This window comes from Seriola aureovittata, chromosome 3 (genome assembly GCF_021018895.1).
Source record: "Seriola aureovittata isolate HTS-2021-v1 ecotype China chromosome 3, ASM2101889v1, whole genome shotgun sequence".
Taxonomy (NCBI): domain Eukaryota; kingdom Metazoa; phylum Chordata; class Actinopteri; order Carangiformes; family Carangidae; genus Seriola; species Seriola aureovittata.
Genome location: NC_079366.1, coordinates 20,131,732 through 20,153,242, shown reverse-complemented (window position 1 = coordinate 20,153,242; position 21,511 = coordinate 20,131,732). Strand labels below are relative to the sequence as shown.

At 41.4% G+C, this 21,511-nt stretch overlaps 3 protein-coding genes across 6 annotated transcripts in view; 1 reads left to right on the top strand and 2 right to left on the bottom strand.

Annotated features, from left to right (window-relative positions):
* Positions 1–1,229, bottom strand: part of gstcd (glutathione S-transferase, C-terminal domain containing) — a 47,560-nt gene extending 46,331 nt beyond the window's left edge. The window contains exon 1 of the mRNA XM_056371595.1: positions 479–1,229. Coding sequence (XP_056227570.1) covers positions 479–895 — 417 coding nt within the window. The 5' untranslated portion in view covers positions 896–1,229. The remainder of the gene's footprint in view (positions 1–478) is intronic.
* On the top strand, positions 936–5,750 carry ints12 (integrator complex subunit 12). Of its 3 annotated transcripts, none has more exons than XM_056371597.1 (7): positions 936–956; positions 2,405–2,568; positions 2,684–2,842; positions 3,420–3,601; positions 3,772–3,931; positions 4,057–4,200; positions 4,897–5,750. In XM_056371597.1, the coding sequence occupies exons 2-7, from the start codon at positions 2,413–2,415 to the stop codon at positions 5,458–5,460; spliced, it is 1,365 nt and encodes a 454-aa protein (XP_056227572.1). In that variant the 5' UTR covers positions 936–956; positions 2,405–2,412; the 3' UTR covers positions 5,461–5,750. The 3 variants fall into 3 exon arrangements, with proteins under 3 accessions (XP_056227572.1, XP_056227571.1, XP_056227573.1); XM_056371596.1 differs by lacking the exon at positions 936–956 and adding an exon at positions 1,386–1,508; XM_056371598.1 differs by lacking the exons at positions 936–956; positions 2,405–2,568; positions 2,684–2,842 and adding an exon at positions 2,853–3,242.
* On the bottom strand, positions 5,529–21,432 carry arhgef38 (Rho guanine nucleotide exchange factor (GEF) 38). 2 transcript variants are annotated; one of them, XM_056371593.1, is made up of 14 exons: positions 19,534–21,424; positions 13,826–14,010; positions 13,255–13,372; positions 13,001–13,148; positions 12,857–12,874; positions 12,443–12,642; positions 12,158–12,291; positions 11,828–11,932; positions 11,592–11,711; positions 10,229–10,606; positions 10,005–10,139; positions 9,269–9,470; positions 7,786–8,069; positions 5,529–6,854 (listed from the first exon to the last, which is right to left on the bottom strand). In XM_056371593.1, the coding sequence occupies exons 1-14, from the start codon at positions 19,748–19,750 to the stop codon at positions 6,672–6,674; spliced, it is 2,427 nt and encodes an 808-aa protein (XP_056227568.1). In that variant the 5' UTR covers positions 19,751–21,424; the 3' UTR covers positions 5,529–6,671. The 2 variants fall into 2 exon arrangements, with proteins under 2 accessions (XP_056227568.1, XP_056227569.1); XM_056371594.1 differs by lacking the exons at positions 5,529–6,854; positions 7,786–8,069; positions 9,269–9,470; ... (5 more) ...; positions 12,443–12,642; positions 12,857–12,874 and having other exon boundaries at positions 12,997–13,148; positions 19,534–21,432.
* Between the last annotated feature and the right edge of the window lie 79 nt (positions 21,433–21,511).

Here is a 21,511-nt window from a genome sequence, read left to right as displayed (position 1 = left end):
AAATTCATGTAATTTGGAAGTGTGTAACTTGGACATCCTCAATTTTCCCTATGATTAAAACCAAATAATCAATAACCATCTGAACCTTCTGAATTTAGGCCTTCTGTTGCATATCAGATAATGGTAACCTTAAAATTAAGTCTTACTGAAATTTTGACTGACTGAGACACTAACATAATAGTTTTATTCCACCATGCACACTAAATCAGTTTGAATAGTATACTGCCACAAGCCAGGCTGTTTCTATGAAAGGAGTTGCATAGCAGAGAAACATGTTTCTTTGAATATTAAGTTCATTATAGTTGGTTAAATTGTTCACATTAAGAGGCGAAGTCAAAACTCTCTGCATCACCTGTGACTTTAATAAAAGTCAAAAAGTGTACATTTTAACAATAAACCACTCTGTGGCTGATGCTAAACACCATTCAGGCACTTTCTATCTATATTGAGTGCATTGGTTTTCCTGCTTTCCACTGACCTCTGCACAGGCCTTCAGACAGGTCTTCTTAAAGCCCAGCAGTGCCAGCACATCATTTCTAGAAGGGTCGGCCTCCAAGGTCTTGTTGATGATATGTCTCAGGACCACTGCCAGTCCAGCTCTGCAGAGCCGCCCCGTCTCATCCAAAACAGCTGGGAGACGGCAACCTTTCACCAACTGGGGCAGATCCTTCAGCTGAGTGTCAGACACATCCACAGACTCCGGCAGCTGACTCTTCAGTGTCTGGAAACTGGTAGATTTGCTGGAGACCAGAAAAACTTTGAAAGACTTGCACTCGCAGTACGACAGAAGAAACAGGGCTATGGAGGTGTGCAGCGGAAGACGAGGTTCCTCACTCTGGCAACAAACTCCTAAATAGAGGGAGGGATGCTGCTGCTTATCGTCCGTGTGCTTCATTATAAAAATGTTGCTACCGTGGAGTAAAAACAGAGCGAGGTTAACAAACAACTAGCTTTGGGTATGTGACCGAGTGTCCTTTAAAGGATGGCAGCTAGTATGTGTAAGCTATAATACCATTTTGGATCCGACGTTTAAAATGACATTAATAGATACTCACAGCAGCTTTAGAAACGCGCATAAAAATACTGGCAATTTCAATAAAACCACGTTGTTATGGTACACGCTTCCTCGGGCAGTGCGGCTTCTTCTTTCCCTGTGCCAAAGCTAAGATGGCTCCACAGCGCCATCAGCCGTCTGCTATCAAAACGTACGAATCAATGTTAATGGATATAATGCGTACATTAGAACGCTGCATTAATTGCGCAATATATATACAGATATACGTGCATTTTGAATGCAGAAATTTATGTAAGACTCTTGAATACAAAGATTAAAAGGGTTCCGCGCGCGTACATTCCGGACATATTTAACGGTTGCACAAATTGTAAGCCGAAGGCTGCGTCCCGGCTGCCTGCTTCTTTTATAGGAAGTGTTGCTCAATCGTCATTTGTTCACCAAAACGAACATACCGGTTTAAAGGACAGGTATTTTACCAGAAGCAGAGTGTGAGGTAATGTAACCAAACTAAAACTAATAATCTGTGAACTTGATTTTATAACTGACAGCTGAGCGGGAAGGTAACTTCAGCCACTGTGCCGTTGGTACAATGCTCTGAGGGTCCGGACGAACAACGGTCCAGAGCAACCAAATTAAGTCGTTACGTACGTTTGATTGTACGTAATTATTTAAATTTAACCCAACTGACCGAATCAGGACAGTAATAACATATGGGCCCTAACCCACAGGACTATCCTACCTTCGCAAATAATGTACTATACCCAATGATTATTGCAGCTGATGCTCAACTACTTTGGCCTATTTTCTCTCCTCCCTTCTCCTCTCATTCTATTTTGTATTACTATGTCATCTAATGTAATTATTGTTGATGGCTACGGTCATCAGTGCAAATGTCTCAATATAAAAACAACAATTGTATGAGTGGCAAAAGAGGCCAGGCTTCACTGAGAGAGAGAAACACTGAATATTTAAGTCCTCCTAAATGTTTCATGTGGAGAGGAAAAGTGTTTATTTCTTTAATGTTAACAGCCCAGAGTAATACAGCTGATAGTGAAAATGGACATTAAGACCGCACATTAAGTAACTAAGTGATTCCAGCTAGGAGGATGCAGATACAAGAAAGCTTTTGTTTACACTGTGTTGTATTGACTGTACCAAAACTCTGTAGAGATTAAGGCCTTGTTAAGACTTTTTGTTCAAAGAAGAGTATCCTTGTCTCGTGTTAACACTGCAATGTCTATATGGCAGCTGCAATTCTTGTTTTGTCTTTTTATGTTATAGAATAGAAGCAACTTTTTTTAACCAGATTTGTCTTTGAATGGCTGCAGCTGGTATTTGAGGAAGTTGTAACTGAAGCCTAATAGGCTAACATTATTTTATTATTTCCAGTTTAAGCAATGGCTGGACCTGTCAGTCTGGAGTTGGATCCCATCTTCCTAAAGGGACTGAGTTACCTGCACTCTAAGAGTAAAGATTCAGCGGAGAAACTCAAAGCTTTACTAGATGAGTCCCTTTCAAGAGGAAGTGACTCATCTTACCGCTCTTCACAAAAAGTAAGGATTTAGTCACGTACCCACCTTATTATTGTTATGTTCTCTTTCAATTTAATTGGTGTGTAATTATCCAACTAACTGCTAAGTGCTCTGTATTATCATTGTGTATTCTCAGGATATAGAGGTGTCCAAGGGGTCTGTGTCAAAACTGAGCTTAAGTAAACAGGACTCCAAGTCCTCTTCAAGTTCTTCATCCTCCAGCAGCAGCAGTGGCAGCAGCAAATCCAGCTCAGAAAAGAGCAAGAAAGAAGGAGAGAAGAGACCCGCTGAGAAGGTACCAGATAAATTCTGTATCTCTTTGATCAGAATAAAATTAGTCTCGTGCTCAGAAAGACATTCATTTTCATGATTTTACATGCAAAGGTGTGCCAAATGGCAAATACCATCCTATAGGAGAAAACAGACATTCCAAAATAAATTCAAAACCACACAAAATATGTTAGTGGCTGCCCTGACTATTGCTTTGCATTTCTTTGTCAGCTATGTTCCAGTCATGTTTGAAGTAGTACAGCATAAATTATTAAAGTTGTTAAGTCATGATCAAATGTAAAACTACATGACCGGAGGAAATGCTATGTTTTCATGTCTTGGTTTTCAAGTTTCTTTTAGACCTACAGCATCATATTGCAAAGCTGCACTCTGCAAGAAAGACTAAGCAGATCCATACAGTTCAGGTCAGAACTGATTGCACGATGAGGAGAGTAGTGCCCAGAGACTTCCTTGAAGTGCAAGATGCACACATGCATAATTCCATAAAGGACTGCTTGTAAAATAATGAACAAGGTAGCTACATTTTGACGATGTTATGATTTGATGTCAAACTGACCTCTTTCTGTCTTACTGGCAAACAGGTTAGGGTTGACTTGGGTGAGGTGGACCCTCCGAAAAAGCCTCGCTTGGAGAAACAGGAGAATCGTTCTTCTCCGATTACCGTTCAGACGAGCAAAGACCTCCTGTCAAACATGAACGACAACGAGGAGACCAACGCTGATGACTTTGCCATGGAAATGGGCCTGGCCTGTGTGGTTTGCAGGTACATGTCAATTATAAGTAAATAAATTAAACTTGAATTTTTGCATGAGTATCCAGGATATCAGTACACATTCCCGTGCAGTTATTAATATTTCTAAACCTTTCTTCAAGCCTGGAAAGTTAATAACCTGTTCCTTTCCACTTCTTGTGTTTTTTTTTTTTTAACCTAAGACAAATGACAGTCACAATGGGAAACCAGCTGGTGGAATGCCAAGAGTGCCATAATCTGTATCACCAGGACTGTCACAAACCCCAGGTGACAGACAAAGAAGTTAATGACCCCCGGCTTGTGTGGTATTGTGCCCGCTGCACCAGGCAAATGAAACGTATGGTGAGGAAAATTATTATTAATTATTTTATATAGCACATCAGCGCTGACCAGCTGACTGGTGAGTCCATAGTCATGTCACTAGGAGCTGCTGTTTTTGTTTAAAACAATTTTTATTTGTCCAATAGGCACAGAAACCTGCACAGAAGCCGTCCCCTGCATCTGCGTCGTCAGCGCCTGTTGTAAAGGACACACTGGTGAAAAAGGCAGAGCTTAAATCCAAACCTGACACAGCCAGCACCTTCCAAGCCTTCAAAAGAACAGAAGTGAAGGTCTGTGTTAACACAATACGGCTATCACAGTGTATGAGACTTCAAAAGCATGCAAGACGGTATCGATGCCAACAATGTGTAGTAATGGGATGTGAATTGTTAACATTGTGTGTCACCCTCAAGTTGAGCAAAAACTAGGGTTCTCCATCTTTATGACTGGTAGCAAGTGAGAGAAGAGCAATAGCTGTCAATGTGCAAAGCTGCTCTAAAAGGCAGACTGCATAAATGAGGAAGGAGGAGGATGAAAATGAGCAGAAAGTATGCACTTATTTTCAAGGATCAGACCACTGACTTCTGCTGCAGTATCATTTCTCCAGAGGGAAAGGGTGTAAAACTTTTCAGAGAACATTTACTTATTGGAGTTCACCATGAAGTTATTTTGACAGCAAATATTAAGCCTTTAGTCAGTGATTTGATTATGTTAATACCAGCCGCAATAGGAATGACAGTTCTGTTTGTTTCCAGTAAAAGTATTGCTCAAGTAAGCAAGTTGAGGCATTGTCTGACTCGCAGGTAACTCTGCTGATTTCCGTATCTTACGCAAATATGTAGTTGGGCACAGGATTTATCAAATAAATAGCTTTGATGAACACTGACAATTTAATTCCAGAAGTATTGGTGTCTTCTTCGTTACAATTTCTGTTAAGCTCGTGTTGCACTGTGATAATTGCGGTGACTGTTTTTCATTTCATGCAGGCGTCCACAACATCAGCCAATCCCACCAGTAGCAGCTCCTCCTCCTCGGGCAGTGGTCTTACAGGCTGGGCTGCATTTGGCGCCAAGACAAACCCTTCTCTTCCTCCCAGCTCCAAACTGGGTTCCTCGGGCCCAAGTGGCAGCAGCAAGACCTTGACAGCTCCCTCTGGCCAGAAACCTGTCGGCTTGTCTGGGCTAGCTGGAGCCAAGTCGGGAATTGGCGGTGCAAAGGTACCCGGGGGAGGAAATGGAAACGGCTCCAGCCAGGTGCCTGTGAAATCTCCGCCACCCCTGACTCTGGGTAAGCAGCCATTGAACCGTTCATCGAGTGGGGAAAACCAAGGGAAAGGCTCTGGCTCATCGGGGGGCGGCTCCCCGAGCGGCTCCCAGGCAAGTGCAGGAGGGAACGGAGGCAATAATGGAGGAGGTAACGGAAACAATGGGAATGGGTCAAAGGCTGCACCGGGGGACAAAGCACCGACATCTCAGGAGTCTCAGCTTAACGCCATGAAACGGTTACAACTGGTGAAGAAGAAAGCAGCACAGAAGAAACTGAAGAAATGAGCAGAGATGGAGAGAAACGAGCAGGAGGAGGAGATCTGAGGGAGTAGAAAATAAACCCTTAAACAGTGTGAAATTAGTGCCAGAGCATTATGTTTGTATTACAAGAGCATCTGTACATGGATTAACACCATCCAGTCAAATACTTGAATCTTACTTTGTGTAAATGCTGCTGGACTCTTGTGTGCCTCGTTCTGTCCTAACAAATCTAAACATTGGAAAAAAGTGACTGTCACTTTTGATCAACAAACGTCATTAAATATCCTCTTCTTATAAACTGACCATATCACTGACTTTGTAGCATGTGGGGTCCCTAAATGTGAGTCATTATGTTCCGCTTCACACAAAGAGAATGGATCACAATAGTTATCATTAAAGGATCTGTATATATAGCACATATTTGTTAAAATATAAATGACATTATAGATTTCTTCATTTTACATTCACATAAAACATAATGTATACTTCATGTATAAATCATTTCACATATAACTTTTGCTTCATCTATAGATTATTTCACATATAATATTTGCTTCATCTGTAAATCAGTTCACATATAAAAATTTACTTCATTATCAATATAAACTCAACAACACTGAAGTACAAAAGTGCTTGGCACAGTGCCCTGTGTTTTCCCACCATCATTATCCACATTCATCAGATTACTGGTCAAGTCCCATTGGTGCACTCTCCTCTTATGATCCTCTAAAGGCAAATAAGATTCAACATCAACACTTTTGGTATGAGACATCTGATAATAACATCTAGTGATACATTTTGAGGGCAGCATGGTGGTACAGTGGTTAACGCTGACGCCTCACAGCAAGAAGGCTCTGTCAGTTTGAACTTGCTGGCTGGCTGGGGCCCCCCTGTATGGTGTCCCTGTGTCTGTGTGTGTCCCACCGTCCAAAGATGCAGGTTAGTTGGTTAATTGGTGACACTAATTTGCCACATAGGATGGATGTTTGTCTCTTTATGTCGGCCCGGTGATAGACTGGCGACCTGTCCAGGTTGTGTGAGCTGGGATTGTCTCCATCATTTGCTCCTTTGACATTCACAAGCAGGAATGCAACATGTTTTACAGTCAGCACTATTTATATAATGTATTAAAGAGCAAGCAGTTTTGTTTAAAATGCCACAGGTTGGTTCTGGGTTTGATTTTCTGGATTTGATTGGTTTTGTGAAAATCCTATGCCTGAATAGAGAGCCTCTATTTAGGCATAGGACATCCTGCCTAGGTAGTTGGCAGGGACATATCCCTTTTGTCCGTTAGCCTCAGCTAACCACCACTCCTTGTTGCCTCCCAGGTCACAGAACTGGAGGATGCGGACATGCTGTTGTTCCTGCAAGGTCAGCTCCTGGTCACAGCGTGCTTGAAATGCATAGACTGCATAAAACTGTGGAAACAGACATAAATCAAATGTAAGTCAGTATTTTTTGTGAAAGCAGTGAACTGACCAAAGGTACTTTTTAAGTGTTGGTGTGTAAATCTTACATTGAAAGACATGAAACTACGTTGAAGTGCACTCTCCTGTAAATCCAGCAGGTGGCATTATTTATTTGTTTTCCCTACTGAGAGAGTGTTACCACTAATCCTACTTTTTATTCCAATTTACTGACTCTGGTCAGCACTGTATATTTTAAGACCAATAACTGTGTCATGTCATGATGAAGATCAGAGTCATACTGGGAAGTCATAGCTTATGAAGACATGACCACAAGGAGGACAAAGCCCAGGGATGATGAAGCTTGAGTTACATCACTGTGGTCGCGTGATGTCATTTAACCCATTTAATTTTAATGCAAGCTAGACAGAGACACGATAAAACTATCAAATGTGCTTCTGCAGTAGCATATCTTCTGCTGATCTGGTCCATATACCTGCACACCTCGGTTTTACTGCCACTTTAATAACTCATATTTTATAGCTGTCCTTCTGTGAGGATACCCTCATGGCTCTCTGAAACCCAGTTAAAATTACATGGTTTACTGAGCGTTGTGTCATTTTAATTGGTTTATGGGTTGTTTTTCTCAGAAGGTGGATTTCAAATTGACAGGATTTGCCTGTACACACACTTGATTGATGTACAGTCATTCTGCAGCTTTGAATTTTACAACATCTTTTTGACCTTAACTGTTCTCAAGGTGGAAATTAAACTGAACTGAACCAAGATTTTTTTTTTTTTTATCCTCCCCAGTGTTGAGCGATGTAATATCTTAAAGTGACATCCATATGGTGCAGGAACAGTCAACAAAACACACGCAGGCGACCACACACACACACACACACACACACACACACACACACACACACACACACACACACACCTGCTGAGCCTCTGTGTCCACTGTGTCCTCCAGGTCTTCCGGGCTCTCCGGCTCCCCCTGTAGACCGGAGAGGGTCGAGCTGCTGTCGGTGGTGTTGAGGTTGAAGCTGCGCAGACTGCTGCTGCCACTGCCTGACACGAACAGGCTGATGTCGTCGAAGTCGTCGTCCACCATGGCAGGTGGCTGCTGCCGTTGCTGCTCTTTGGCCATCTGGCCTGCCCGCTGGGAGTCCCTCAGAGGGTTGTACTGCTTCAGGAATGTGGAATAGACGTAGCCTTGTGTCCCTAACAGTGATACACAGTGACACTCTGTCAGGATGCCTGACTTCTTCACTTTTAAAGGGCTGGTTCACCCAAATTACAAAGTAGTGGCAGTGGTAGCTAACCATGCAGATAGTTCTATTATTCCCAGATATCCATCTTTGAGATTTCTGCCTCCACCACAATAAAATGGGGATGAATACTAGACAATGTCCACAACAAGAAACAAGTATATTGCTGTCTTCAAATATATATTTTTTTCAGTTCTTTAAGCATTGCGTTTCAAAATCTCCATGGCTAAATATTACTAGTGAGAACACGGTCTTCTGCAATTTGAGTGAACTGACCCTTTACATGTCCAACACTGACATAACTGCTGACATTTTCCTTTGTTGCCGAGAGGATAAATGCGTGTTTAATATGTGGCACTGCATTTCTCACATTTATGCTGTAAGCATAAGCTAGAGTATTTGCTTACACAATCTGAAATCCAGTTACAGTGAGCGACCTGAGGAGTGTGTAAATATGAGGCAAGCATATTCATAGTGTTGATATCAACAGAGGGATGAACAACAACTTCCTGGGAATGCTTGTAATCCCAAAGGAAAAGACAAGACTGTGAAGAATGTACTTTATACCAAGAAACATACACACACCTTTTTTTTTTTCTAGCGCTCATAAAAAAAGAACTTGTTATTGCAGAGTACAGAGAGGCACGCAAGCAGCATCTCTCCATCCTTGTTTCTGAATACCCAAAGGGAATGGCTTTGAACTCTAAGTAACACTGCTTACAACGCACAGCAGTTTGTTCCAAACAAGACGTTGGGATCTCAGGTGCTTCTTGCAAGACATAGAGGGGAGATAGAGACAAGCAATGGAGTTGGCCCTGTTTTGAGGCAACCATCTCCAGAGGCAGGAGAAGAGGTACCAGCAACCATGACATCACAGGGGCTCCTGGGACTGATTCTTGTGCGCTGACTTGTCAGAGTCAGAAAGTAAAGTTTAAAGTTTGGTGTGTCTACAGAGCCTCAGTCATCTAATAGATGCAGGTGTATTCACAGAGGAATGTGTTTTAAAGGAGACCTATACCGACCATGCCTGCAGATGATTTAGTGTGATAACTTAATTCACCTTGTATGTCTTATTAAGAATATGCGCCAAGAGCTACCTCTGCCTCAAGGGTCTTTGTCCTTGTGCATGCACACACACATAAACACACTTGCCTCCAGCGTGAACCAGCCAGCGGCTGCTGCTGCCTAATGGGTCTGTATCCTCCAGCAGGGCCACCAGCTCTCCCTCCAGCAGGCTGAGGTCCTGCTCCTGGCAGCCATTACACTTCCTCTTCAGCTGGTACAGACGGCTCAGTGGGTATTCTGCCAACAGCCAGGCACGCTGCTCCTCAGTTTGATGCTGCACCTCCAGCATCTGGAGGACAGCACGGCGCAAAGGGGTGTAAATATATGAAGTGAGTATATAGTGTGTGTGCACCTGCTAGCATGTTGTTGGTTACAAGTGTTCAAGAGTATTCTAGGGAGGGCGAAAGGTAATAAGATCCTGGGGGTAGGAGTTTCAGGTAGATCTATTTACATGTAAAGGTACAAACACACGCATATAGTATGTACAGATTTGTAGGCATATGTGCAAACCTACACACACATGGATATGCAAATCTCAGGGGACTGATACCTGGTGGAGCTTTAGGTTGCCAAGTGCCTGAGATAATCACAGCCAAGAGCTGTTCTCTGTGTCTGCCTTTGATAAGACTTGTAGCTGCTCATTTATGACTTGGAAATAGATTAATTAATTTCTAAAAGAGTCAGGAATATGCGTTGGTTTTGTTTTAACCTGGGGTTAATGTGGAGTTCACGGATGCTTACTCAACTGATCAGGAATCTAAATGGTGCGGATTGCATGACAGAATGACACGTAATCTACTCTAGATTATATCCACTTTCTTACCGTTGTTTTCTTGTCTCGTCTCTCAAAGCTGACTTTGCGCTCCATCAGCTTCTGTGCATTATCTTTAACAAAAGCCAGATTATTGAGCTCATCCATGATGCTGTTTTGCACCTCAGCAATGTTTGACAATGGAACCTGGAAAAGCAAACATAACACAGTTAAGTTTCAGTATCAAATAGGCCAAAATGTGAAATGCGTCTAATAATGTGTGCGAGGATCCTCACTGGTAGCTGCTGCATGGATGGAGCACGGAGTAGTATTCTATCCATCAGCTCTCTGAGTAGGGCAACAAGATACACCACACAGTTGGTCAGGATAGTATAGGCGGCCATGTTGAACCTCTGCAACTCCTCCACTAGCAAGGCATTGATAGCCTCATAGTCTCTCCTGGCAGGACCAGGCGGGTCCTCTGACACCAGTGAGGGAGCGGAAGAAGAGGTGGTGGCTGAGGAGGATGAGGATGAAAAGGAGGAAGAGCGCTCCAGGCGACTGCAGTAATCCAGCAATTTGTCATAACGCTTCTGGATGAGCTTCTGCGGGGCTGTGAACATGCCCTGCAGGGAGGAGAGGGGAGCGAGGACCAGGCGCTCCATACTGTCTTTCTGGAGGAAGAAGTCAATGAGATAGCAGAAGATGAATAGCGATTCACAGCAGTAGTCTGCCTCTTTTCATTATGTATTCTCTATTATATATTCTGTAGATGTAAACAGGTACTTTTAGTGTATTTCTGTGATATTAAAAGATTTTTTTGTAGTAAGTATGCAATGTCTTGTTTTTAGTATGCGCCGCTGCATACTCTATTTCACAACATTTTTCTCCAAGGGGAGACAGTAAAGTTTGCTTTAACATTAACCTTGAATACATAACAACAAGAGAGCTGCTACAGCTTAATTTGCATGCAGACAAACAAAAAGTACTGATGTTGTTCAGCTTACAATATGAGTTAGGAGCATGGAATGGGGTAGTACTGCACCGAGAAAAAGATTTGTCCATTTGGTGAAAAGGCTCTACTTCTGATGAAACCATCTATCAGTTACAACTTGTCATGTTTTGATTGTAGCACACACAATGGAACCCTTTCATACAAAATAAGTCTGTTGCTTTTCCTCTATGTGCATTTGTGAATACAGTTATTTTGTAAAGGTCATTACAGACTTTGCTTGGGAGCAGTGCTGAACTGCTGCAGTGAAGAGCTGCTACACAAAGAGTCTTATTCAAAGGTGCAGTTATATCAGAATTGGCAACAGTGCAATCCACAGAGAGAAGAGAGTGGGAAAGGGAAGGTGGCAGAGTGACTGCGGGATCTACTAGAAAGGTTAGAGGCACAGAGGAAAAGGATTAATAAAACGGACAGAAGACAGGCAGCTATGGGCAAAGTGACAGATGAGTCACAGTTGGTGGGTGAATGGAAGGTCATGTAGGAACAGGAGAGCGAAGCAAGGACAGGCCCAGATACAGAGGATTCAGGTGTGTGTGTGTGTGTGTGTGTGTGGTGGTGGTGGTGGGGGGGGGGGGGGGGGGGGGGGGCATGGGTAAGCTGGATAGTACGACATTTTTGTTGTGAAGTACAACAAAAGCCACACTTACAAAGTGCTTATAGGGGTCATTGCCATTATTGTGCAATGAGCCGTTTATCCCATTTTTGTTTGGATCCTTGACAATATTCTCCATGTCCTGCACACTCTGGACAGCTACAGACACCATCTCCTGCAGAAGATGCATTAAAAAAAAAAAATGAAGAAAGTTGACAGAAGATTTACATTGAAACAGCATTAAACATGTTCATTTTTGCAATGGGAGATGATTTGCTAACATACACCTACCTGAGTGTGCTGCAGGTAACAGTGAACATTCTTGACCAGCTGCCTCACAGCCTTCTCCAGACTCCTGAACAGTTTCTCCTCTCGATCAAATACTTCATCTCTCACCTATAATAGAAAAATAGTGTCAATTATGTCTTTGTCTTTCCTTAAATGTCTGCACTTGCAAATGCCAAAAGGGGGGCTATATAAAAGCAGCAATTCTTAATTTCATTTTAACTGTCAAGTCCACAAGCTTGGTACCTTTTTATTCCATTTACGTCTTTTAATTGCGGTTAAAGTGATTGTGGAGTGAACCATAAAAATAAAAAATAAAAACTTTTAGTATTTTACCTGTGGTTCAACTCCAGTGAGGATCTTGAGGTAACCAGCAAACCTGTCGCCTTTCTTACGGATGGAATGTATGTTTAACTTGTTTAGTTTTCCCCTCAGTGTGCCTTCATCTTCCAACCTCTTATACTTCATAACTGAGAATAGATGAAAATATGAGGCCAAAGTTGAAAAGACGTGGTATTAGGTCAGGATAGCAGATGATTTAGCAGCACAACCTATATCATTTCATTGGTGATTATTAAACATCACAGGTTGCAAAATAATTCATTAAAAAAGACACCTCACCTATATCTTTGCGCCTCTTGAACTCATTGATGTTCACATTTATGATCTTGGCAGTAGTGAACGCCTCCTGCAGTGGCCGATAGTCAGGATGGTCTTCAGGCGTGGCCTGCCACAGCTCCCTAAGCAGCAACGGGTACTTCATGATCCTCTGGACAGGTTTGATGAGCAGTGAACCCATGTCCAGCAAGTTAGGTTTTCCTCTGTGTAAATAAGCATATTAGATAGTAAACAGTGATCTGCATGAACTGTTACGGCCTACAGAACAGAGATTCAGGAAAGAAAACAAAAACAACAAAACAGGAGCAAAACTGCTGGAGCAACACAACAATCATGATCTGTATTTGATTGAGTATTCAGTATGAATTTCAATATCTTTTAAATGTCACCATCAATTTTTCATTGTAGGATACTCACTCTTGGTCGTAGATTTTCCTGTAAGTACAAAGACAAAGAAATACAGTCACCATCAAAGATAATAATCAGTAAAAATCATAACATGTAGAATATCGGGGAAGTTAAGTTTTAAATGATGTGATTGGAGGAAGTGACGTGACTTACTTCAGTGCTAATACACATGTAGTGAAATGTTGCTTTATCTCTTCCTCTTTCTCATAGGATTTGAGTGACATGTTGGCATCATCATGGTGGTAACAGTAAATCTTATATACATCTTCTAAAGCTGCTTTCGCCTGGATGAATACGTCTCCTTCAAATACAGTGATATATGGGACATGAGATCTTTGGTCTAACATTATCCAGAGCAACAAAAGTCAACAAGAAATTAAACCAGACAAGAGTCAAAACGGCGTTACCTATGACGACCGCTTCTAGATCTGGGTCAGCCATGGCCTCATGCAGTCTGTGAAGGAGTGCCGCAGACACCTCACACACTGTCTCCATGTTGGTGAACAGCCGATCGATATCCACAACCTAACACAAGATGAGGACACTACAGTGTAAAATATGGGTTTGCCCCACTGTAACCAAATGAAATTATAAAAAATGACTCACAATATGCGAGTAGTAGCTACATTTTACGTCCAAATGTCAAATTAATCTAACTGTAAAAAATTAACTGTGGTTAATATTGATTATCCTTTTAGGTCATCTTTATGTGGATTTTTCAGCATTGATTCATGACTCCTTCTGTGTTAGTAAAATGTCCCTAAAGTTTAATTCAATTCTCATGTTTTTCTGAAAAACGATGTACAGAAGTTAAGTGTATAGAGGTTACTGTCAGAATTGAGGTTAATGTTAGAAATAGTGTATAAGATGTACCAAATAAACAAGTGACACTTTGAACATCATCTTACTCTAAGCTAGCTGAGAATTAATGCTGAGTTGTACAAATTTGAGTCTTATCTGAGCAAAGAAAACATCTACCTGCATGTTTCGTAAAGGCTGGACCACCTCTCTGATGCACAGCTCCAGGTCGGTGAGGTAGTCCTTTTCAGTCTGCACCAGCTCCTGGATCACCTTTGCCCTGCGGTTCATCTTCCTCAAGCGGACCTCCTCTGGGTCCACGGCTGGAGACGGGGGTGTGGACAGGTCATGTGGTGTCATTTTCTCTGAGAGGAAAAAATGGCATCACAGCATTATTATAAAATAAATGAAGATGAGCAGGTTTTTTTTGTTGTTGCTGTTGTTGTTGTTGTTTTCGGTCTGTTTAGAGGTGTATTCTAATGTAGCAATCACAGCACCTGGCAGCCTTAATGAGTTCATCAGACGTCAAACAAGGTCACGCAAAGCTAATGATGATGTGAGTACACCTACATTTTGGTGTAGATCTGCAAATTCAAGAAACTTTTATGTTTTCGCCAGCATTTCATGCCAATTGTGGCTCAGATGGCGGTAAACACCCCGGCCCTGTGGGCTGTGTCTGCTTAGAAAAACATATATCTCTTCTAACACATCCGCTTGACGCCTGAGCAGCCATCAGTATTTCACGGTGATCTAATTATTTTGACTCGAACGCCAAAAGGCCTCACTTAACATGCCAGTCAGGCTCACTGCTCTTTTTTTTTTTTTTTTTTATTGCTCCGCTTCCTAATCAGTCTGTGGCTGCTCTGTGCTTTGCATGGCAGACAGGCAGGCAGGACTGTCTGTTCAGGGAAGAGGGATGCTTCCTTGCTGCCTAATCGACACCATGCACCACTTCCTCCTCTGGGGGGAGAGAGAGAGATGAACAGAGAGAGAGGGAGAGAGAGGGGGGTGGGGTGGAGGAAGGGTGACAGAAGGCTGCGAGGCCTGTGTCAGGTTACAGAGCAAATCGTGCCGCTGATGTAATGCTACGGCATGCTCAGGCATTCCATCTGCTCAGACTGGGAGTGTGTGTGTGTGTGTGTGTGTGTGTGTGTGTGTGTGTGTGTGTGTGTGTGTGTTGTGGCAGGCAGTGATAAACACACACCTACATATGCAAGGATAAATGCATTCTGACACTGATGCATAGAAAAGACACGCACACAGTCATGAATGCATGTGTCAACAAAATGCATCCACTTCATCTTTAATCATTTTACACACATACGCACATGAATAAGATTTGACCACAAGAATATCAACTTAGTCTTGTATGCCACTTATATTACCAATGTTATGAAGACCTTCCTTACAGTATGGTTATCTGCACCCAAGGCACCAATTGCACAGGAATACTACACGTATTAACTATGTGGATCATGATTAGACCATTTACACATGGTATTTGTATGAGTTCTCTTTGATTCTGGGTTTACAACAGATCTAATTTTTTAGGCAAGTAAGCAAGGAAGTTGCACTATCAATGAAAAACAAGTATTGCAGCTGTAGCTTCTGTTTCTTTATCATTTCATTTCCAAAGAGTCTTTTGTTTTGTACAGGAATAGGAATGTGACAAGGTGCAGATAATGAAACTTTTGCTGAGGCTGAGTAGAAGAGGTTATGCACTTTCTTATGAATACAAACATCGCACAGATTGTGGTCATGCAATTGTGGTGGCTGACTGCACCAGAGGTCTGATCACAGTCTGGTTACTGTTACAGCTTTACAACATTTTTCTGATACATGGACAAAATGACCACATTATATTATTACATATTATAAGCCTTGCATTGTTGAGCAGTGTTCATTTTTCATATCATTCCTTTGTATCTTGATGGTTGCATTTTGTACAGTCAGTGTATGAAATAAAGTTGCTTAACTTTCCTTCCTTCTTTTGTTTCAATCTTTTCTTAATGACCAAAGACAATTCAACAGGTGAAATCTATAATGTGTATGTGTGAATTCACATTGTTGGGCTGTTATACAATAAAAACATGATTAGTAAACAGTGTGAGATCGATTGTCATAAGACTGAACGTAGCTGTGCAGTCATTTGTAATCATTATAAATGAACTTGTGTCTGATATTATCTCCAGAAAATGACAGTCTCATCCCTTTGTATGAGTCCAATGAAGCTTTGGAGTGAATCCCTTTTTAAAAATATTTCTTAATTTCTAGTAAAAGTATCAGAGACACTGTTTTACTAGTGGAAATGTTATATAAAAAAAAGTATCACATTCATGTTTCAACAGTATCATCAAGTGCCATATATCTACATGGGCTTTCAGCGTGAAAAGAATCGCCCCAGAATCTCTGAAAACTTCCACCAGTGAGAAAAGTCTCCCCAATGAGAGATCAGGTGAGGTATCTTGATGGCTTGCTGGACATGTATTATATTTTTAATCTGATTTCAACTCTTTTCACACTTCATCACTTTTTTACTCAAACATTTTCTTGCCACAGTACAAATTGTTAGTAAGAGAAATGTCAAACAGATTCTTTTAAAAGCACCTTGAAATCTTCTATGAAATCTCATTCAAAACTGGCCTTGAAAAGATTCTTCCACACGGACACGTTCGCAGTGTGACAAAAAAATTGAATAAAATGTACTCTAGCCTACTACAACTCAGCAGCAGATCTCAGACTGCGCTGACTTATCCTTTCGCCATGCAGCATTATGTTTGGTGAGGTATGGTTGCCGGCACAGGAGTTCCCATGAAAGTGGATACAGGGCTTTTCAGTGTTCAGCCCATTGAAAAGGATCCAGCAGACAGACTGAACAGAATACAAGGCATGGTGTATCATGTATCGCCAGCAAGAAGAATGACACGTTAAGACTTTGCCACACAGCAAAGTTCACAACTGGATTTTTATCACTGAGAATATATTTTGGAAATTTGCTGAAATTGAACAAAGCCTGAAGATCTACTAAAAAAGATATTCAGTAATGGGAAATTTGGACAATTATCATTAAGCTTGTAACCGTATATCATACTGACTGATACCATATATGACTATAAAAATGACTAAAAAATGCCATGAAAGGTTTAATGCTAAACACACACACACACACACACACACACACACACACACACACACACACAGACATACCCACAACCAGGCATGTCATGCCTTCAAAGGACATCACATTGACCTACATTCATTTCCTGGAGACTTGCTCTAACCTTAACCATAACTACACCCTGTCTATTTCTAACCTTAACCTAAACTTAACCTTACTTTAACCTTAAGACATGTCTTCACCCTAATGATTTACATTATAAGGACTTGCTCTTTGTCACCATAAGGAAGACATGTCCCAATAATGTGACTATGTAAACAGATTCAGGCCTCCACAATATGAGTAATACCTGGGCTGCAGACACACACTCACACACGCACACACACGCACACACACGCACACACACGCACACACACGCACACACACGCACACACACGCACACACACGCACACAGACACAAACAAAGTAAAAGTCAGTCCTCAAACAGTATCAACCCACAACAAAGTAACTTGTTCCATGCACGTTTAGTCGATAAATACAAAGGGATATTTGTATATTATTTATTACTGTCCCTATATGTGAGTTTTGTGCTGGTAAACCATTGCCAGAACTATTATATTTAGTTATATTACTGTAAATGATTAGACACACTGATATCACGTTGCCATGGGTCTGTGGCTCGACCAACCTGTCTGACAAGCACATGAGAGCTGACTGTGGAGCAGCAGCTCACATGTTTCCTCTTTCAGTGAAGTCATCGTTCTGTCAATATTTGCAATGGTAATACCACTGTAAATACGTAATACTGTTTGTCAGCTGTGAGGCCACTCACGTCGGCTTCAGATTAGGACTCCAATGAATGATTTTTTGAAATTAATGATTGATCTGCCAATCCTTTTCTTAAGTCATTATTTGGTCTATAAAATTTTGAAATAGTAATAGTCCCATCACAATTTGCCAGAACAGCAAATCCTCACTTTTCAGCAGAATGGTTGACTAGTTTGCTTCATAATCGACATCAGTCAGTCTATGATCAAGAGATCAACATGATCAACATGATTGTTTCAACTGTAGTTCAGATAATTCAGATTTACAACAGATCCCATATAATACACTTAGTGTGAAATATATTAGTATAACAGAAAAAACATTATTATAATAAGCTGCTGTTGATGAGAATACTAACAGCATATTTTTCAGCCAAAAAGGAGAAAAAATTATCAAAAGAAGAAAATGCTACAAGAAACAATATTTAAAAACTTTTTTGTTCAGACAAAATAAAAAGAAGTTTATTTTCTCAGGAGCTGCAGGAGCCGGATCAGTGAATAGCGAAAGGGAAAATAAAAACACACTCATGCCTGAAACTGTCTTTTACAGGCGTAGACTTTTGCTGCCGGCCACTTGGGCACCATCACTAGAAAAGTCACGGCTGAGTGCTTTGCTTATTATGGGCACTTTGACAGAAAGTGAAGGGAGGGAGGGACACTCATTTTCATTTGGCTTCTCCATCCAGATTTTCTAAATCAGTACAAAGGTTAGAAGTGATCAAATATGAGACATTTAGTTGAGCATTTAGCCCTTTTTAAGTGAAGTCATTATTCTGTCAATATTTGCAATGGTAATGCCACTGTAAATATCTGCTTGTCAGGTGTGACGCTGAAGTCAAAGAGGGTGGTTGATTGGTTTACTCAAAACAACCCAGTGTTTTTTTGACTACCTTGTCTGTCATGATGCAGGCTGGTTGAGAAAACAGAATGTGCAAAGAAGTAGAGAGTGTCTGTATTTCAGGTAAACAGGGCAGCTGCTGATAAGGCAAGTATGTGTGAAAGCTACCATATCTTATCAGTGCAACGCCAAGTAAGAAGTACGCTGCTAGTACTTTCCTATTTTGAACAAGGTGACACAAGTCATTTTGGCATTTAATGTGTATTGTTCACAGGAAAGGAAACCCAGGAACAAGTGATACAGGAAAGCCTACATACTTTAGCTAATCTTTTATACTAACCCCCGCTGACACTATCATGTCAGCCATTTTGCCTGAAGTGCAGCATTCCCAGTCACTGACAGCACTGTAAGGACAGGTGAAGCCAGTTTCTCTGCAACGTGGAAATGTGTGAAATGACTGTGTCAGCTGTTATGATGAGGCAACATAAAGCTGCATCTATGATATTAACCCATTTTCCTTTTCCCAACTAGTTCTTACTTTACAGGCCAATCACTACAGTTCTTTAGTTGAATTTTATAATCAATGTAAACAGAACTGTAAGACCAAGTGCCTGAAATATCGTGAACCTCTCTGACTAAACTTGAAGAAAAATATACGTGTAAGTATATAAATATATAATGTCCTTCCTCACACATCTCTGGTGTCGAGGTCTTGTTTACGAGCTGGTCTGGAACACCTCTAAAGCCACTCCTCTGTGCCTGAGTTTGGAGAACAGTTTGCATATGTGGCTTCATCCCTCTGGGAGTATCTCCTGCTCAACACATAGTAACACAACAGGTGCCCAGTACCCAGAGCTCTAGAGCAGTGTATACTATATGAGTGTGTGTGTGTTGAATTTTTGCCCTCAAGCCATAGATGCTGTTCTTACAGTCCATCAGTGTCCATATAGTGGACATATTTGTCTAAAAGTTCACCTAGTCAGTGTGTCATGCAACAAGTTTGCAGTGTAAAGAGTTGAGAGATGTTTCAAACTGAGTGTTGGCTCACATGTGTGTAGACTGTTGCTATAGTTTTGACCCCTGGGGAGATCATTAGCTGATGTACCTTTTAGTTTGGCGCTGTACTCCGTCTTGTCAGACTGACTCCTCCTCACCAGGGTCCCCAGGTTGATGTCACCTTTGGCCGTGTCATCAGCCACAATAGTGTCCGTCTTTCTCCTCTCCAGGTAACGCAAGAACACAGGCCGGTTCCTCCTCTTTATTACTTTCTCCTTCTCTTTTTCCTTCTCCTTCTCACTCCCGCTGGCCTCCTTGGGATCCATGGTGAGGCCGTCGGCCACCTTGTGCTTTCAGACCAGAGACGGAGAAAAGAGGGGGAAAAGAGAGAGGGGCAGGAAAAGGGAGAGAAACAGAGAAAGAAAGAGCCTGGGAAGTGCAACAGGTGTACTGTTCACTATGCACTGACTGCCTGCTCTGCACAGGTAATGTAGCTCCTCCCTGTGTCTACCTGTCATGAGAGCTATGTGGCCACACCTCTCTGCTGCTGTGCTATGCTTCTCCCTTTAGATCATCATTTCCCCTCGGGGCAGAGAAAGTGCATCTCATCACTTTCCCTCAAAGCTTTGTGGACAGAGTGATGGCCACCAGCTACTTTTGATTTTGTTCTTTTTAAAACAGGAATCCTCAAAGTAAAATGAATGTGAACCCTCTCAGAGATATTCACAGTGCTGACAGGGAAGTATTTATGTAAATGCCCTGGGTGCTGTAAATCACACTTGGCAATACAGTGTTCTGTTCAAGCAGTATTTAATAAATGAATTTCTAAATCAAATGATTTATAATGTACTGAACTGGATTCAGTAAGTCTGTGAAACGTGAAATGAATGAATAAAAATCTAAAACATACAATTTCTATATGCACATGCATTGTACTGATATTCTGAAAGTTTCATGTCACAATTCTATTTCAGGACATTTAAACACTCATATGTGTTGAGAAATGGAATAAGCCGTGCCTAAGTCTTTGTTTCCATTTATGAGGAAATAACCCATAAATTGACACTCATATGATGTCACATCTAGTTAGACGGGAAATTCATCGACACGCACGGTGCCACAATGATTTCTGGTCGTAGCAACCAGATACTGTGAGTTCTCACCAGAACAATGAATGGATGCATTTCCTCCCCATTGAAGCACGGGTAATGAAGGCTCCCATTGTGGTTTCAGATCACTGTGCGGTGTGTTCATAGGACACCTGTTTAACTCCTATCAGACTAGATACACACATACGGGTCCCAACTATATGTCAGGTAGTCATCAACACATCACTGTATGTCACATTACTTTATCAGTATCATCATCACCATCATCATCTATGTCTATAATTAAGAAAAACCTAAGAATTTAACTGTTCCTGTCAAACAGGAACAGTTTAACTGTACTACAACATAGCAGATGTCAGTGTGAGCAGTATTGCGTAACCAAGTAGACTTGGTAAAAACAAATACTGAACAATCACATACTCAACAAATATGCAAATCAGTAAACAGCGTTATCTCCTGTGAGCCGTCAGCATGGCAGTATTAATTGTTTTGCCCTGAGGGAGCTTATATGACATCATGTCACTCAGGGTGTGGCTACTCTTGACCTGCTCAAAGACAGAGGTGTACTCTTTTGAATGAATTCACACCAAAGATAAAACTTCACATGATTCAGATTTATAACAGATTCCATATAATGCACTTAGTGTGAAATACGATAGTAAAACAGAAAAAATATCATAATAATCTGCTGTTTGAAAAATGATCATGACCACCAACAGCATATGTTTACAGAAACTAGCTACAGGAGATGGGTCAATGAATAGGGGGAGGGAAAATAAAAACTCACCTATCCTTTAGAGCTGTAAACTTTTACTGCTGGTCACTTGAGCATGAAATATTTTCTTGTCCTCTACTAACTTCAGCAAGATTTGTCAAAACTGTCCTGGTAGCTGACTCACACAGAATGAATAGGATTTTGTGCACGGCATAATCAAAGCCCTTTGGCAATAGTAGCCTATCAAAGGCAAGCATGCAGTT

Coding starts and splice junctions, on each gene's coding strand:
- ints12 (XM_056371597.1), top strand. CDS start 2,413: ATGGCTGGACCTGTCAGTCTGGAGTTGGATCCCATCTTCCTAAAGGGA. Junction 2,569..2,683: donor CTTACCGCTCTTCACAAAAA/GTAAGGATTTAG, acceptor GTGTATTCTCAG/GATATAGAGGTGTCCAAGGG. Junction 2,843..3,419: donor AGAAGAGACCCGCTGAGAAG/GTACCAGATAAA, acceptor ACTGGCAAACAG/GTTAGGGTTGACTTGGGTGA.
- arhgef38 (XM_056371593.1), bottom strand. CDS start 19,750: ATGGATCCCAAGGAGGCCAGCGGGAGTGAGAAGGAGAAGGAAAAAGAG. Junction 10,607..11,591: donor ATGACCCCTATAAGCACTTT/GTAAGTGTGGCT, acceptor TTCTTCCTCCAG/AAAGACAGTATGGAGCGCCT. Junction 6,855..7,785: donor TGGACACAGAGGCTCAGCAG/GTGTGTGTGTGT, acceptor CTGTTTCCACAG/TTTTATGCAGTCTATGCATT.